Source organism: Lytechinus pictus, chromosome 2, assembly GCF_037042905.1.
Source record: "Lytechinus pictus isolate F3 Inbred chromosome 2, Lp3.0, whole genome shotgun sequence".
NCBI classification, from domain to species: Eukaryota; Metazoa; Echinodermata; class Echinoidea; order Temnopleuroida; family Toxopneustidae; genus Lytechinus; species Lytechinus pictus.
The window spans coordinates 32,299,409-32,318,792 of record NC_087246.1 but is presented as its reverse complement, the minus strand read 5'-3'; the positions used below and the strand labels follow the sequence as shown (position 1 = coordinate 32,318,792).

Sequence of the window (19,384 nt, the reverse complement as noted above, 5' to 3'; positions counted from 1 at the left end):
AATTATTATATATTTCTTCAACCCTGAGGTAATTTTCTTTCTATGAATTGTTATTTTGGCCTTTCCTTGTGTCGGTTCATTGCACCAGTTGTTTAATATTTTGAATACTAACTCTATGTATGCACTACAGTTGTGCTCAAAAGTTTAGTGAACCCCACCACAAAATGCACTACTTCAGGCTGAGTGTTTTATTTAGGCAACAACACTATAATGTTGAGCGAACCCAGAGAAGCAAACTTCATTAAATTTATTTTATCGCCTGACTTCATAATTAAATACATCTCAAACATGGCAAAACTTGAACACTTTAAATACCAGTATGCTCATTTTCTGGTGAGGTTCACCTACTTTTTAGCACCACTGCATGTACATGTATAAAGCCATGTACAAGAACTTACATAAAGATACTTGTGTATTGTCCTTATCGGCCACTTATCCAATCCTATATTAAGAATCCATGCAATACCCTTTATTGACTTTTTTAATGGTAGGACTGGCTATGCTGTACTCTGGACCTACATGTACAAGCAGCTTGCCCTGTGAACCATGTAACAAAGTATTGATTTGAATTTGCTTTTAAAAGATGGTTGAGTGACATACATGTACATAGGATTGCATTTGCATGTAAGTTTCTGATTAACATCTATTAGTAGATTGTAAATCATGAATATTGACAATGCAATATTATGATTCATGGAGATTTTATTTCTTTTCTTTTTCTTTGCCATTCAATAGGATGGATTGACTTGACTGTTGTTTCGTCAATGAATCAGTGGTAATATTTTGCTCTGAAACAAGAAGAAGTTCCATCTACAGTGAAGTACGTATCCTATTCTACACCAGATGCACCATTTTCCAAGGGCACCAGAAGTTAAAGAGACATCAAGCGGCAGCTTTTTATAGCTTTTAAAAAGATTTATAATTTTGGACAATACATGTACATGTATGTATCCACACAATAAATGACAACCATGATTATAATGGAGTGTTTTTATGATTCGATACCTTATCAAATCGGTTGAAAAAAAACCCCACCCACTAGAGTAACTGAAGCAGTGCAGCAAGTTCTTGTTCTGTAAGTCTAGATTATTGACAAATTTCAAAATGGCCACCCCTGGAGGATCGTCAAGCAGCAAGAAGAACAAGAAAAAGAGGAACAGCGCCCCCGTAGTCTCGTCCCCCAACACCATCACATACGGACCTCCACCTCCCCAGGCAGGTGCCTATCCTGCAGTGCCGGTGCAACGTCCGGGCTACCCCATGCAACCTTCATTCTATGCCCCTGCCGGGTACCCAGTACAGCCGCCTGGGGGGTTCCTTGCCCCTGCACCAGCAGCGGGTGCTCCTAGGATGGCGGTCCCAGCCATTCCTGTGATGCCACAACAACAGATGCCACAGCAGCCCCCACAGGGGCAACTAGACTTTGAGCAGGCAATGTCTGATTTCAAGGTTGGTTCTATTTGTTTTTGGTTTTGTGCTAAAAGGAAAAAAAAAATCTCAAGCAGGCTTTAGTTTTGTTGGTCATGCACATGTACATGATATGAATTTTGCAAGTTATTTGTGCTCAAATCAGTATGAACTCGATTTTTTTTTATTACAAGCTAAACATGGGGTACTGTGTAGTGTACATGTATGGGGGATGGGGGCTGTGTATAATTTTTCTTCTTTTTTTCCAATTCAAATAGATTTAACTGTAAATCGCATAAAAAATTAGGTCCTGCAATATTTCATATTGTTTTATTCACCCAATATTACTAGTAAGTTCATGGAAATACTGTTTGGCATAAATCCAACAAACGATTTGTCAAAATTTTGAATTGGTGGCATCACATGTTTCACAGTTCATCCTGCTTGCATGTGATATCACCAGATCAAATTTCATTATTTTATAGAATTCCATCAAACTGTCACCAATATTTTTAACTAATTTGTAAAACCAACTTGATGTTACTGTTAGGGTAGACTTTCTCTTTTAATATTCATGAGTCATGATAATTACATTGTAATACCTGACGGTATAACATACAGTCAATTATCTACATACACCTTTTGCTAGTACAGACTAAAATATTTTGGTCAATGTACAATACCTGTATTTATAGTAATGACAGAGTCTATTTAATAGAAAAGGTTTATTGAATCTGTGATCAAGCACATGAATATTAAAATAAAGTCTTTCTCTTTCTCCCACCATGTAGGGTATGTTCCCTGAGATGGACCGGGATGTGATCGAGACTGTTCTGAGATCCAACAATGGTAAGGTAGATGAGACCATTGATCAGCTTTTAAAATTGAACGCCGACATCCCCGACAGGGCACCACCACCTGCCATGCCCCCGTCGTCAGCGGCTATACCTGTACCCCCATCACACCTCCCACCACAGGTAAGCTGACAACCTTTATTACCCTTTCAATGAATCACTCTTTGGCCTGTATTTTGAACTCGGGTTTAATTCGGTTTAAAGTTGTGGTTTAACTATGGAATGCCAGTTGTTACATAAATCTCTAACAGTATATGTTCAATGTATCAGCTCATTTTACTCCCAAAACATTATTAACTGCCTGGGAAGGATGAGTATGACAATTGTTAACATGAGAAGCATTCACTGTAAACAAAATTTTGAAACGTTTGGCTTCCCATAATTTTAGCACAGTGTTAGACCATGGTCTAAGTCAAACCCGACTTCAGAATACGGGCTTTTGTGTTTAGTGGCTGATCTGAGAGAAAGCTGAGCTTGTTGATACCTGTTTTGGTTTTGGAAATTACAAGTCCTCCTATGTAAAGTGTGTTTTATAGGTCCTTTTGCAGGAAGATTTGCATTCAAATGCAAAAAAAAAAAAAAAAATCAGACACAAGTCACACATACACGGTTGTAATTGGTTGAAGATCAAGTTGTGTATGATCTCTAAAGTTGTGTTCGATTTTGAACAAATCTTTCAGCAATATGCCTTGGAGGGAGTTGAATGTTGTACTTGCTGTTTTTAGGTTGCTCCGAAATACAGTCTGAAAGATTTCCCTCTTTTCAAGGTACTTGTACATGTATGTGTACATGAATGTGTACGTCTCTGCCTAACAACTATAATTTGATGATAAACTGTACAAGATATCATTATGATCAAGAACATATCGGTTAGCTACTATCTATCATACAATCATGTAGATTGATGGTACATTGAAACCCATGTTTATAACAAGATAACCCAAGGGAGACACAAAAACATATGAATATGCAGTCTTAATCTTATGCACAGACTCCTGTAAGACATGTTTTAATGTGAAATGTATTTACCCCTGTATATTCAAGTGAAGACAAATCTGTTGTGTTTAATATAGATAGGTGGTTGCAAAATTACATGTCTATGTATCTTTGATTGTGTCTTACATGTTGAAGGGCACGAATGTTTCTGATTGTATTGGACTCATGAACTGTTCAACTCACACATAAAATGAGATACAGGGAATAGGTGAATTTATTGTCATGGGTATAAACTGCTCCACCATATAGAATGTACATGTAATCCATGTTTGAGAGATACATGTATGTGACTCCTGAAGTGACCGAATCCCTTATCTTTCAGATGATTCCCCCTGATAATTTCCCTGATCAGCCGCCTCCGTACTCTCCTCCGGAACCAGATAGTCCTTTCTCAAGAGTGAGTATGTTATTGTATTATTCTCAAGAACACTTTCCATACTATCTGTTTGTTTTGACACAGGAGGTCAATTCACCACTACCTGTCTGGCTACATTTTACATTGTAGAACATGTTCATACCTTGGCACCGTTTACATGTATGTTCAGTTGCGGTGCCATGTTTTATGGTAGAGGGGGCAAGATCGGTCCCATAGATGACATCTTCTTTTTTCTCAATTGAATAGTGGGTGATATGGAGTCATGGGACTTGGACTCCTCTTTATTATACTCTTTTTTATTTGAAAAAGAGAGAGATGGAAAAAAAAAGGAATAAACAATGAATATCCCCTGTTTATTCCTTTTTTTTTTCTCCCTCTCTTTTTCTGTTCACCTCTTGAAAAATAATGGGGCCGCAGGGGGGATTAGGGCCATGTTGCCAACACTGAAAAGTAGTTATTCCTTGATCTTTTTACTGATATCCCTCATATGATTGGCTTATAATCTTTGGAAACTGATACATGTATGTCAAGGAAAGGAAACTTGGAACACTTTTTTCATTTCATGTCCTGACAGTGAATGGTTAAAACTGACGTTTGGTCCAATTGAAAATTTCAGTGTACATTTTACAAGTTTTTCTCTGTACATGTATATCATAATCATTCATTAATATATTGGAATATGCTTCACAGTTCAACAGTAACACGAATGCCCAGTCCAACACTGCCAGAGGAACCCCTCCCGTGCCAAGCAGTCGCGATTCCAGCAGCCTACCGCGGACAGCCCCCCAGCTCCCTCCCCCTCGTAGGACCCGCAGCATGGGTGGAGAGGAGAGTGTGAGCAGCGCTACGAGGGATAACTACAGGAACGTAATGCAGAGAATGGGGGAGATGCAGACCTCAAGGCAATGGAATCCTCCGATGGTCGGCAATCTACCATCGGATTTCTTGAGGTTATCGGTCTCGGGAGACTCGCCGACGGGCACGGCTGTTTCGCCATCATCTCAAACAGTGAGTTGCTTCAGATTTGGTATTTCCTTGCCACAAATTGAAGGGATTGAGGATTTGATTTGATCAGATATTTTTATCAGGAGTGTGGGAAAGTTATTTTGAATTTGAGGACAATGCTTGTATTAAGTTAGGAAATGGTCATTCGTGTAAGTTATGAGTCAAGTTGTAGAGATATGATTAATTTTTAGTGTATGTTCTTAATCTTCATGAAGCCAAATTTATTGAACATAGGGAGCATAATAGAAGTCAGGTGCACCTTTAAGTTTTGCTGCATGCCATATTTGACATACACTTTCCCAATCTCATGTTTGTTTGTCTTTCCTGAAATTGGAGGTTTATTGGGGGAACGATGCTGAACAGATTCCAGCTGAAATGTGCAAAATAATATATAGACGCTGTATTTGTAATAGTGACTTGTTTTTTACGACAGTCATCCCCAGGTAGGTCCTGGCAAGCAGAGCAGACAGAGATCCATTGGTCAGAACAACACTGACCTGAACAAAAGAACTTGATCTCAGTTGACCAACTGATCAGGGCGGCATTGGCAACCTAGATTTATGAACAGTATACTGATGGTGTATTAGGTTGTTTTTACACAGACACAACCTCCATCCAGCAGAGATTAGTCTTAAGATTGAAAACGCCAGCATACAGAAACACATTGGTCACAGTGACCCTGATCCTGTCCATATTGGTTGTATTGTATTTATCACTGAGGGGTTGTCCTATTAAGCATTGATAACATTTCAACGCTGATTTACAGAGGGGTCCCTAAATTTTTAAGTTTAATTACAAGAAGCTACAAAGATGCAGGTGTATCAGTTGTGATTCATGTTTTGGCAATACAGTCGCAGCCTCGGATGACACCAGGCATTCAGCAGAGATTAGATGAGAACACCAGTAGACGGAGATCCGTGGGTCAGCACGATGCAGAGTCAAACCAGATGCTGGAGGATGAAAAGCTAGCGCTGATGCTCCAGAATGAGGAGTTCCTTCATCAGCTTCAGCAGGATCCTGAATTCCTGTCAGCTCTTGAGAGAGGTAAAAAGGGAGGGCTGAATCTTTCCTCTTGGAAGTGTTTTTTGTCTCACCTGCATATGTAGCAGAGTGAGACGCCGCTTTTCCGACGGCGGCGGCGGCGTCAACATCAAATCTTTACCGAAGATCAAGTTTTTGAAATGACAGCATAATTTGAAATTATATGGACCTAGTTCATGAAACTTGGACATAAGGTTAATCAAGTATTACTGAACATCCTGCCTGAGTTTCAGGTCACATAACCAAGGTCAAAGGGCATTTAGGGTCAATGAACTTAGACCATGTTGGGGGAATCAACATCAAAATCTTAACCTAAGGTTAAGTTTTTGAAATTTCGTCATAACTTTGAAAGTATATGGACCTAGTTGATGAATCTTGGCCATAAGTGTAAACAAGTATTACTGAACATCCTGACCGAGTTTTGAGGCACATGACCAAGGTCAAAGGTCATTTAGGGTCAATGAACTTTGGCCAAGTTGGGGGTATTTGTTGAATTACCATCATAACTTTGATAGTTTATTGATCTGATTCATAAAACTTGGACATAAGAGTAATCAACTATCACTGAACATCCTGTGCGAGTTTCAGGTCACATGACCAAGGTCAAAGGTAGATGAACTTTGGCCATGTAGGGGGTATTTGTTGAATTACCATCATAACTTTCAAAGTTTATAGATATAGTTTATAAAATATGGATATAGTGGTAATCAAGTATCACTGACAAGTCTTAGGTCTCATGATCAAGGTCAATTGTCATTTATTGTCAATGAACATAGTATTGTATCATTAATATGAATTGTGTTTTTTTGTGAATAATTATGTTATAGTAGTTTTCAAAGTCAGCACTGCTGCTATATTGAATCGCGTGATGCAGGTGAGACTGCCAGAGGCGCTCCACTTGTTTTTTTTTTTTGTTACCTCTCAAAATTTACCCTAATTATGTACATGTACACACTACTAGGGAACATTTCATCAATATTGTTTTGTCTTGACAAGTCAGATCGGACAACTTTCCTTGATTCTTATTGGCTGAGAGGCTCTGTTACTTTGGTAACTGTCAAATAAAACGGGAGTTGTCGGATAAAGGCGTCTGACAACTCCTTTCATGAAACGCTCTCCAGGTGAAATTAATGGGTAATTTTTTGCTTTGTTCCTTGACTCCTAGAAGTGCTGTGGTTTCAAGCAGCAAGCTATAGCTGGGAAAATAACATACGTTCTAGGAATCAGCTGCAAAATACAGTAGCTCTTAAACAGGACTTTATTCATTGAAGTATAGGGCATAAAAGCTCTTCTGCTCCAGTCAGGATTAAACTGCATTATTTTGGGTGCTTATGGACTCTATATTCAGTACTAATTAGCAAATATAAACATTATGTTATGCATATATTCTCATGTCTTTTTCAACCATCCGACTTTGTCCAGATTGATTTCTCAATTTTTCAGCAAGCGCAGTAATCAAGAAAGCCATCATTTTAAATTATATCTGTATTTTGCCTCATGCAGATTACCATGATGCATTACGGGAGGGGAGGACCACCAGCAGTTCAACATCTGGATCATCATCTATGTCCACTCCCACACCTACTCCTCCTCCACGCCCATCGCAATCCCCTCTTCACCGGCAGCCTCCAGACCTTGCCAATCGCCCCCTCCCTGCAACACCAGCTCCAGAGCTCCCGTCTAGACCGCCTGGCATGAGGAGAGAAAATAGTGGGTCTTCTTTTCCTTCATCTGGTGTCTCAGGGGGCGGGATGACCAATGGAGCAACAAGTGCCTCTGGAGGACTCTCCATGGAAGATATTGAGTTCAGGAACAAACTCAACCATATGGGCAAATGTGAGTCCTTGTCAACACACAACTTCAACTAAAATCCCTAAATTTGATTACTTTATCATTGTCATTATTAAAACATTTCTTGTGGGCTCAAGGAATATTTCAGCAAACAGTATGCTGTCTGATAGAACCGACTTATATGCCAACCTTGTATACTTATTACTATGAGTAGGACAAAAATAATTCATTCAGGAGGGCTCAGATTATGCCATGAATTAACCTATTCAATGGTTATTGTCTATGAAATCTATTATAAACAAATTTTAATTTCATCTAATTTTAATGTACTCTTTTTTAGCTTCCAAGACAAAATTATCTCTGCTGGCCGGAAGATTTCAGAAGAAAAAGAAGCCCTCGAGGAAGTATCCTTTGTGAAATTTATGTTGGCTTATATGAAACTTATTTATGAGGCACAACCGCAAAGTACATTTATTTCCTATTTCAGTTTTACAGTTGCAAATGATATCAATCCTTGTTATAGTATCTGTTGATTACTGCTCATCTGTACGCTTTGATATGAGCCCCTGCATGCAAAGTTATAGATAACTTTAATGACGTTGAGAAATAAGATCACAATTACAGAGCTTACTAGTCGGCCCATAATATCATGTCTTCAATTTGATTATAATGCCATATCAGATAAGATTGAAACAAATTTAGTCAGAGACTGTCTCCTTCATTTTCCGTTTTTGTTTTGTTTTTTTAAAACGTTTTTTTTTAAGTTTAATAGAATGCATATTCAATTGTTAGAAACAGAGGCTACATGTACATATAGGGGGGAGGGTCTGGAATATGCGCATATTCTTTCTTAATCAGCCACTCTCCAACAGGTTAAGGGCCTTTGAAGTTACTTTTTCATTGCATCAGAATTAAGGAAAGCATTGCACAGTTGCATCATGGTTGCAGATGATTTTGCAAATTATTATTTATCATAGCCCTTTATAGTTGGTACATTTAATGATGTGTTGTTGGAGGCAAAGAGAGGAATTCTGATTATTAAACAAGGGCTTAATCTCACCTTAAATAAGAAATTTACTGCCCACTTCTATATACTTCTTATTCAATATTCATTTTGAAAAAACAAAGAATAATGTTCTGGAAAATTCATTTTTTTCATTCATGTTATTATCCTTTTCTTCTCATTTTTTATAAGATTTTTTTGGCAACCTTTCTGTGCAGAATTAAAAAAAAATTCTAATCAATGAATGGAGTTGATAGTTGCACTCCATACAATTATGGTCTTATTCAAGGAAGGGTTGATTTTATCCACACTATGAGATTGCCAAAAGAGTTTAATCTTTAGATATTACCTGAAAGCATAATTTGATATGATGAATTGGTTGTATATCTTCTAAGATAGGTTTTGTCCTTGACCGAGTCGTATCAGATATGAAACAGGCGATAGTGGTGCTAATGATGCTTTGCTAGGGGGTGAAAGTCTTTATGAAGAATTGATCGATAATGAGCCAGCTCATGAAGTAAGTATAGGATAGTTTTTCTTTTATATCCTAAATAGTAGCATTATGTGACCAAACATATTCTCACCATTTTGCAATGTTGTTGAAAATGAAACGGCCGCTGAAGTTATTTTACTATTCCGTGACGTTTTTTTTTAAATCCCTTTTCACATTAATGGTGTTAAAAGTATTTTGTATTTTTCACATACATTAAATTAAATCATCATAATAATGATAAGTCTTTTCCTTGATACTTTACCACTTACCACAGCTTTTGCAGTATGACAATGAAGATGAGATTCTTGCCTTATTATTTTTACAACTTTTGCACAGTACCATTTTTTTTCTTTGTTCAAAATCAATTGACATCAGTTTATATGTGGGAGATTGTAATGAATGTTATCCATGCAATTTTGCACTAGCTCACTTGGTACTACACATTCAGTTTAAAAAAATCATTTGATGGTAACAAAATAATAAATCTATTTATTTTGCTGGGGTCCATTTGTAAAACATAGAGATCTGTTGATTTATGTTTATATTTGATTTATCATTCATTTGAATTTCATTATTTGAACTCCATTCATCAAATCCATTTGACAATTATTTCTGTGTAATTTTTGGTGATATAGATTTCTAATTATTTTAAACAAGTTACATTTTTAGAAACAATTTTCACTTGAAATTGCATCATAAATATCCATGCATCCAAGAAATGACTTCATCGTGATATTTGTTCTCTTTTCTATAATTGTTATGCAATATTCTTTATAATTAGATTAATTTTGTGTGTATAATTTTTTTCCAAATTGATATCAAGGATTCAATTTTTTTTATTCAAGATTTTTCTAAAAGTCTGCATAAGAAAACATGCCTTTCACTCACTGAAATTCTTCATTAAATAAAACAATTTAAATCATGCTCGATCATAATTTTCTAGTACATGACAAGATTGGATTTCCAACGGGTTTAACGTGATTGACGGCACCAAGAAAATCATCGCTGGTAAAGATAATAATTTATTTTCTTATGTGGAAGGAGAACTTACACATGTACTTATTTCTATATATATATATATATGGTCATTGAATGCAAGTAATTCTTTCCTTGTAGATGATGCATAGCAAGTTTACAGCAAACATCAACTGTAAATCCTTCTTTTCCATTCATTGTTTTTGAAAGGGGCATTTACTTTCTTTTCATTTTTTTCATGATATTATGGCAAGATAAATATTTACTTTCCAACTTCTCATGGCTTTGTAAGAATATATGAGGTGGAGGGAAAAAAATCCTTTCTGTAGGCCCCTTCAGCATTTATAACGTACATCCCTGGGGAGCGTTTCATCAAGATTTTTGTCCGACAAGTTGTCAGATCTGACATCTTTCCTTGATTTTGATTGGCTGTGAGGCACTGTTACTATGGTAACTGTCGGATAAAACAGGACTTGTCGGATAAAACGTCCGACAAGTCCTTTCATGAAATGCTCCCCCGTTTACATGTACATATTATGCTGAAAGCAGGGTACCCTGATCATACCCATTCCATTCATGAATTCCATTTCAAAATTTGTCTTTATTCACTGTTAGAGGGAGGGGGATTTGTGGCTTGGACACTTGGAGTAGAATGTAATTTTTTTTTAAATATCCTGGGGTATATTTCATGAAAAGTGTCAAAAGTCAAAGTATTTTATTTTCTGATTATTCATTATTATTTGTTTATTTTCAGCTGAAGTTAAAAATGTATAAATATGCCCAAATGTAGACTATGCTATAAAGTGTATTGGAAACTTCCGTTTTAGTGCAAAATTATGTAATTTGACACAAATTGAATGAAGTAATTGGAAGTTCAGTTAAAACTTTACTTTTTTGCTCGCACATGGACACTTCAATGGTTCTTAATTAATGCCTCGTGGATGATTTTGACTCATATTCATTTTAGGAATCTAGTGGTCCCTGTGTAAATACATATGATTTAAAGGATGTAGTAATTGATTGATTGTTAAAGAAGACAATTTCTTCTTGTCCTTGTACATTCTTTTTCCTGAATTCCGATATTGATTTGCCGATTTTCATTTTCAAATACTTGAATCCCTGCCTAGTTTGGGTAGCTTTCCTTTTTCTTTCAACTGGTGCCACAGTTAGTTACATTCATTCTTCCTTCCTGTAGGACATTATATATTGACCATGCAGTGCTTCTCTCGTTACGTTTCTAAGAATTGATTATTACATAATTTTTATGAGATATTGCAAATTATATTTAACAAACCTTAGAAATTGGACTGTACTAGTTTGAAAATGGAGGGCCACATTTTGCTTAGAATTGAGAAATATCACTTTCAAATATTGGTGAGGTTTTTATTTTAATGATTCTTGACTTCTGCTGTACCTGTATTTCTAGGGCAGAAGGGAGGAGTTGCTGTCAGAGTTTAAATACAGTATTCCCAAAATGAGAAAGAGGTATAAGTTTTAACTATCGCCCTTGACTTTGGATACAAAGTTTTAAAAAGTTTCTCTGCAGACTTGGGTTACATCCGTTCAAGCTATTTATTTCTGTTTGAGAAATGCTGCATGGAAGACCTACATGTATCAGCAGGGAATAAGAAATCCATTCAATGCACAAGAACCTGATCAGATTTTTTATTTTAGACAATAGACCAAAGAGAAAGTAGTTTGTGATGGTATACTTCTACCATACATTGTTCAAAGCAATATCAGTTGCAGTATCTCATTCTGTAGAATATTTGGCTTTGCTTTCATTGTGCATGCTTTTCATCACGATTCCATTACATCGCTCTGGCGACAATTGCTCTACTATTAATTCCACACACTAATCGAACGACTAACTTAAACCCTGGGTTACATACTACATGTATACTCTACCCTGAACATAACATATAACCTATTGCAACCCTAACCCTATACCATTGACGAATTAAAGCCTGGAGCAAATGTCGCAGGGGCAAATGTCGCATCACCGTTCATCACACACCATGATTCTTGCTTTTCCTTCTGCCAGCATTTATTGAAGGTTAGGAAACGATCATCCAAGAAGAGACAATTGCTTAGTGGCAAGCAGGATTCCTTGTTAAATCATGAAGATTCCGATCCTTACTTCTTCTCCAGATGAAAATGGGTAAACCATTTTGTGTTAGGCATCAATGTGTGGTTATGTCCATGAACGTTTAATAATGATAATAATAATAACAGAAAAGTCTGTTCTTTGTGGCTTACTTACCTTTACAGTAACAATTATTAACTGGTCTTGTTCAGTCAAGCTGCAGTATATAATCGACATGACGAAGTCTTCAATATTATCCAATAATGATCACATAGCTGCAGCATTACATGTAATTTCAAATGATTTAATTTGAAAGTTTCTTTTTATTATTTTTGAAATACTTTTTCACACATAAGTATCCCCTCTCCTGAAAGATCGTTAATTTGGTATAAAAGCCAGGTGCTCTCTATTAACCAATTTTGTTTTGATTTATGTCTTTGCCCCACACCGTTTCTTTAATGCAGAATTGCACATGTACATTAATTTGTCACTTGTTTTCGATCTGCTCTCCAAATGAGGAAGTTGATATTTTTTCAGATTGAAGTGGAACTTAAAAATTTTTTAGAAATTTCAGTGTGTGAAAACAATGCTCTGATGTTTGTTTATTGCATAGATATTGGGAATTTAACGGTAAAAATAGTTGAACATGTACATTCTAACAATTTTCCTCTTCTGCTCATCTGTTGCTTCTTTCATGTTCATTTTAATAGCATCTCATAATGCACTCGGTGATGAAATCATAGTAAACATTGCACTCATTGCACATTAATTGCTATTAATAATAATATTCTATGGTTGTTGATTTTTTTTTGGAACATGATGACGGTGCTATGACAGAAAATACTGTCAATGTACATGTAATAAACTTGCTTATTGGTGATGTGTACTTGTCATGCTCGTTTTACTCAGTTGTCCTGCTATAAATTGCTAGTAAATAGCTGGATATGTGTGGGCGTGGGCGCGTCGTGGTCTAGTGGTTCTGACTCTCGCCTTTCAACCAGAGGGTTGTGCGTTCGAATCTTAGCCATGGTGTGTTTTCCTTCAGCAAGAAATTTATCCACATTGTGCTGCACTCGACCCAGGTGAGGTGAATGGGTACCTAGCAGGATTAATTCCTTGAATGCACACGCGCTGAAAGGCAGCTCGAGCTAAAGCTGGGGTAATAATAATAATAATGCGCCTCGGAATAGATTTTCTAGATAGATGGCGCTATACAAATGCCTATTATTATGTGTACAATTAATTTCAATCTTGTAGTAATAATTAGTTTTCTCATAAAATTTGACCTTCATATTTTGTCTAAATTTTTCTGGGTTGTTTACATTGTTGTTATTTGTTATCATCATCTTCATCATTATTGATATTTATTTGTCTATTAGGTCACTCATCTATGTATTCATTCACTAATTTTGTCTTTAAGTCTTGAAAAGCATCTAATTATAAAATATTTTCCTTATTCTGAATTATGTCAAATGTTGGTATGGGTACATAGTATAATGTACTTTTATACTGCAGATCTACATGTAAATCACTTGAATTTGTACTTGACTCTGGGCGATTTTAATAAATTTAACAATTTTTTTTCTCCTTTATTGTTAAATCTCAATCTGCTGTATTTCTTGGACAGCAGGAAAAACATGCATCTTAAAGCTAAATGAAAGTAGTTGCAGTAAAACCAAGGTTAAGTATAACTGTATCATCGTGGATATAGATCTGGTACAGTTACATAAACTGAACTTTGTGAAATCATACAATCTAAGCTGAAAAACGATCACATTGAAGATCGCCAACACAGATAGGCACACGTGGGACAGTGCATATTACTATTGCTGGAATAAAGACCCGACGGAAGTGCCCGAATCCGCGCTTATTTTGCTTATTACTCAGCAATTACACAATTTCTTCCAAAATCCTTTGGCACATATTTTTTATTCATACAAACAGGCACTTGGGTGGTCATTATATTGGGTTCTGTAAAAAGTCATTTTGAGATTGTAACCACAACTGGCATTTATATATATTTCTTATTTATTCTGTTTCCCCCCAGACATTTCCACGAGGTATAAGGCTGTGATCTTGAGGCAACACATTTGAAGTATACCTAGGTGTTCTAAATCTCAAGCAGGTGACTCCTAAAACCACTTTGGTCTTAATTTTATTCACACAAAGGTAAATTGCCACTTGGTCCACATCCGATTCATCCACTTTCCATTTGGTCCTATCCCACATGGTCTTACTTCGTCTTTTACCAGTTCAACTATTTGACCATTTTATGATTGCCACTAAGGTAATTTTACCATTTTGCCTCTTTTTTCCAGTTCGGCTATACCCACTTCATCTATTGACCTGGTGGGTGTTTCATAAAGCTGTTCGTAAGTTAATAGCGACTTTAAGAACGACTGGTGATCCTTCCTTGTGGTAAATGGTATATTCATTGGCGATGGTTTAGCGCGTAAGAAAGGATCACCAGTCGTTCTTAAAGTCGCTCTTAACTTACCAACAGCTTTATGAAACGGCCCCCTGGTTTTACACAACTTGGTCTATATGAAAAGATGAAGTGTTTAAGAACCACATTTTCATTTGACAAAGTGTAAAAATATAGACAAAGTCAAGATTCATCCATCTGGGCATTCGACTAGATGACAGTAAGGGAATATTATACCTGGGACCTGTGTCATAAAACTTGTTATGATAACAAATTTGCAATAATAGTTAAAAGCTACTAAAGTCATTCAATATGATTGGTTGATTGCAAACTTGTTATAGAAATGGTGAATTCGTTATTGTGACGCGACATGCGTGATGGTTAGACAAGGTGAAAATTGGACCGATTGATCTGGGGCCACGGAAGCGGGGGAGGGGGGGGGGCTGGGGGCTTCAGGCCCCCCCTATTTTTTCCAAAACCGTGTACAAAAACCTAAAAATGACCATATGATTGTAATTTTTTGCATGGTCAGTCCCCCACTTTGAAAACCGTTCCGCAGCCCCTGTTGATGGTAGACCAAGTTGGTTTAGCCATGATGATGACATTAGATGATCTGAGTGTTAGACCATCTACTAGTAGACCAAGTGGGTTTAGCCATGACGATGGTATTAGAAGATGTATTACACAATTACGACCTGATAGTAGGCCAAGTGAATTCAAACACTGCAGAAAACAAAAGGCTACATGTATCTTCAGGATCATCAGAGGGATTGTACAAGGTTGTCCTGTAATCAAGAAGTCCTGAGGTATAGCATGTGACACAGGTTTTTACATGTGATTCCTAATTAACCCGTACTGCCTTTGATAGTTGTAAGGCCTAGCAACCAACCAGAATGACCTCATACATGTGTATGTTGCAGGTAGGAATCAGACATTTGATATTGTCGGTGTGTTTTGCTACAGCACCAAGATTTCTACTTGTATTTTTTTTCGTAGACAACCAACAACCAAATATCACATTTGTTTTCTAATGTAAATGATATATTTCAAGAGAGACTATTTATGCTTCTCCCCACAGTCATTGGTTCCAGGGGGCATAATAAGTTCTTGCATAATTGAAAAAGTATGCAAAGCATAGGGTATCCCTAAATTGGCCAAATTTGTTGTTTTTCAACAAAGTTTAAATCGCGCCACAAAAGCGGAGGATCCTGTACCTCGAGGGCCCCCCCCCTCGAGTGTTTTAGGAATGGACTTGTCAGATGTTTTATCCGGCAAAGTATGTTTGATCTGATAGTTACCATAGTAACAAGTCTGATATCTGTACTTCTCAGTCAATCAAATCAAGGGAAATTTGGCAGTTCTGGCGACTTGTTCGATGACAAATATGTTAATGAAATTCCCTCGTGGCCATGGCCATAGCACTTGAAAATTGAGAGCATCACATGAATGTAACATTCTCTCCAAAAGAAAATTCATGGTGGATAATTACTGTGGATTTTATTATATTGGATGCATCAGCTTGCTGTATGAGATAGATGAAAACATTATTTTTGTTTGAACTTCTGAAGCTTTCGAAAATCTCAATAGCATAAAAGCATATCCCGCTGCAATTTCGTTGAGCCACAACTAATTACCAACAACATTGAACATTATAATGCATCAAAATCATGGCTACGATTGTCAGTCCTACATGTACCTTCTGTTGAATCAGGCCCCCATAACATAGATCTTAGTATTGGTTGCAAAACTGATTTTTATAATTGATTGCATTGATTATTATGCACAAGCCAATACAAAAATTAGGCATTCTGGTGATTGCTATATTTTGTGTAATAGGAGTGGGATAATTTGTATGTTTTCTTTAAAGAGGTAAATTTTCCACGGCGACCAAAGTCATAGTTTATTTGACAGTACTGTAAAACAGTATGTAATTTCAAGTGTTTTTTATCACATGTAAATGTATATGAATATTTGTTTTCTTTGAAAAGCAGGAAGGGATATCAAGTGACTTCCCGCCAAAAAAAGACCTTCAGGAGCTGTCTCATAAACCTGACAATTCTTTTAAAGAATCTGCTTTCGGCCAATCATATGCTACAGTACTATATCATTAGCTTTTTACAGTAGTCATGGGACAAAAGAAGGCCTTGTCTCATTAAATTTGTAATCAATAAGTATTGGTAGTATTCAATAATAAAGTTTCTCCTGATCATCCAGGAGCCCACTGCAAAAAATGAATAAATAATGATTAATAAAGGATTTGTTTATCACACGTATCCACTGTGCTATTACCCTGGCTTAGCAAGTCTACCAATTGTGGTGCGCACAGCTATTTGAGGAATTACTTCCTGCCTGTCCCCATCTACCTCACCTGGGTTGAGTGCAGCACAATGTGGGTAAATGTCATGCTGAAGGAAAACATGCCATGGCTTTGAATCGAACCTATGTCCTTCAGATTGAAAGACGTGAGTCTTAACCACTAGACCACAGCGCCCCAGTTGTGTTTGAAAAACGCATGTCAAAGATGTACACTTCTGATTGGTTGAAAATCTAGTTGCGTTTGATATTTAGAGTTTCATTTGTGAAACAGGGCCCAGGTGTGTTACATCAAACGTCAGTAAAAACCTTATTGTGTCAGGGATCCCATCAAGGTTTGATCATGTAGAAAATTTATTTTTATCGTATCATGTGACCAGTGTTTTATAACACAACCCTATATTATAAAGCAATTGATCACTTGGCTGTTTTCTATGATTGATTGCTTGGATCACCATGTATAAAATACTGTGCAAACCTACTTATGTGATCAATTTGTTAGCTTTGTGTAACCAGGTCAAACAATGTACCTTTTGTTATATCCTCAATTAAAAAAAAATATTTATGCTCTTTATATAATGTTCAAACCTACATAGGGTTTTTAACTTTTTGTTGTGTCAGTACTCTCTACTTTGTTGTATTCTAATATTCATTCCATTCATTTGTTTTCTATTATGCTCCCTTTTACAACTCATTCTAAGATTACTACATGTATATTTGGCAATATGATAAATTGTGATGATTAAATTGGGGCATGTGATCTACTGCTGTGCCTTGAATTGTATTCAAATCCAAGTACTTCTGTGAGTAATTGAAATATGTGATTGCCACCTTGCTTGTTGTTTCGACGTATACTATGTGTATAAATTGATTGTATTATGAAGTGTCATTTATTGGCACATGACTGGTAAACTTTGAGAGTTGAGAAATAATTACCAGAAGAAACAGTGATTCTGAGGACAGTGTCAATGTTTAATGAATTCTTTTCTATGAATCTATTGAGATGTAAGCAATATGAATTTGAATCGAGTCGAGGCTTAATGGTATTCAGAATCGGTATGTGTTACTTAAGTTTTTGTTACAGAACTCTCAAAATGTCCCTGAAATGAGTGAAAATCATTCAGTTCTCTACCCCTACAAAAATGAACATGATGTAGAACAAATAGAAAACTCTTCATGGTCACGGGGAATACCAAAGAAATTATGCCAAATAATACTATTACTACTGCATGTACTTCCTATTTTACTTGAACCATTTTTCATTGTGATTTTGCAGTTTAATCAGTCTAAAATATGAAGGGTTGAAATGGACTTTGAATCTTTGAAAGCACCATTATTCTTAGAGAAATACATGCATGTATTGTGATTTATCTGTTGCTCAAATGATGCAAAACGTTGAAAAAAAAGATATGCATAATTTAGTTGATGCAGTTTCATGAATCTAAGGCATTGTTACATTTTTGTGGGGTGGTAATAGTCAGGGGCAGACCCCCCCCCCCCCCTCCTTACGCTCCCATTTTTTGCTTGTCAAAAGAAATTTAACAATTTTTCTCATATTGTGCTGACATTTCACCCTTTTTTGTTTCTGATTCTCTTATCAAATTTATTTTTGTCAAAATTGCTTTGATGTCCTTTATAAACATATTTTTATTATTTCTAATACTTGTTTTGAAATGTCAATCATGAATCTGCCCTTGGTTATGGTGTAATTCATTTGATATTAAATATACATTTATTGTGTAAATTATTCTAAACTAGAGTTTTCTGCATTCAATCTTTCAGCCTTGAGGTTTTGTCAGTGGTGACACTTACGATGTAATTGAAAATGTGTACTTATTTCATTCTTATTTTTTTTATGTAGTTTTCAATACTGTTATCAAAACCGAGAGTTGAAACATTGATTTGCCAAAGTTTTCATGTAGAAGTGAATTGATTGGTTGATTTTTATATACAAGTCAGGACTGAAATTTGAAAGTAATGAGAAATCATTGATGAATCATGATTACAGCTTTGTGAAAAAAAAAATGTATTCACTGATTAATTTCAAAACATGTATACCTTGCAGGGAAAAAATTACACGGGGGCTCGGGGCAATTTTGCCCCTGAAATCCTCAAAATAGCCCTGGAAAATCCCCATTCACTGCAATGTTAAAGCTCATCCAATGTTGCAGATTTAGGCAGTAGATTGTGAAAAGTAGCCCCCGAAAATAAAATATTTTTTCCCCCTGATACCTTGGTGATGATTAGTTGATAATATTACACTTCTTCCCCCCCCCCTCAATATCTGTCTCTCATTCTTCACTTCTCTTCCATATCTCACATCTTTATTTATCTTCCATTTCTTCCACTCATATCGTAATTATCAATTGATTAGTTGATAATATCATACTTCTTTTCCACCCCCCCCCCCATGGTCAATATCTGTCTCTCATTCTTCACTTCTCTTCCTTATCTCACATCTTTATAAATTTATCTTCCGGTCATATTGTTAGAAAGAAACTACTTCCATATGACCTAGTACATTCTTAATATTTGATGAATTGGAACAGAAAATTACCATCTTATTTTCGACTCCATTTTATACAGTATCTAAAAACGCTGCACATTGATACTGATGTT

The 19,384-nt window shown here is 36.2% G+C and overlaps 1 protein-coding gene across 5 annotated transcripts in view; it reads left to right on the top strand.

Annotated features, from left to right (window-relative positions):
- Window positions 1-15,910, top strand: part of LOC129254395 (CUE domain-containing protein 1-like) — a 28,733-nt gene extending 12,823 nt beyond the window's left edge. For 2 of the 5 annotated variants that reach the window (XM_064115454.1, XM_064115460.1), the window contains exons 3-12: window positions 736-1,449; window positions 2,199-2,384; window positions 3,580-3,654; window positions 4,324-4,641; window positions 5,490-5,682; window positions 7,183-7,515; window positions 7,811-7,874; window positions 8,900-8,990; window positions 11,986-12,102; window positions 14,075-15,910. In XM_064115454.1, the coding sequence (XP_063971524.1) occupies window positions 1,105-1,449; window positions 2,199-2,384; window positions 3,580-3,654; window positions 4,324-4,641; window positions 5,490-5,682; window positions 7,183-7,515; window positions 7,811-7,874; window positions 8,900-8,990; window positions 11,986-12,096 (1,716 nt within the window). In that variant the 5' untranslated portion in view covers window positions 736-1,104 and the 3' untranslated portion in view covers window positions 12,097-12,102; window positions 14,075-15,910. Of the gene's footprint in view, window positions 1-735; window positions 1,450-2,198; window positions 2,385-3,579; window positions 3,655-4,323; window positions 4,642-5,489; window positions 5,683-7,182; window positions 7,516-7,810; window positions 7,875-8,899; window positions 8,991-9,909; window positions 9,975-11,985; window positions 12,103-14,074 lie in introns of those variants that run through there. The other 3 variants (XM_064115463.1, XM_064115464.1, XM_064115465.1) reach the window with 3 other exon arrangements.
- The last annotated feature ends 3,474 nt before the right edge of the window (window positions 15,911-19,384 follow it).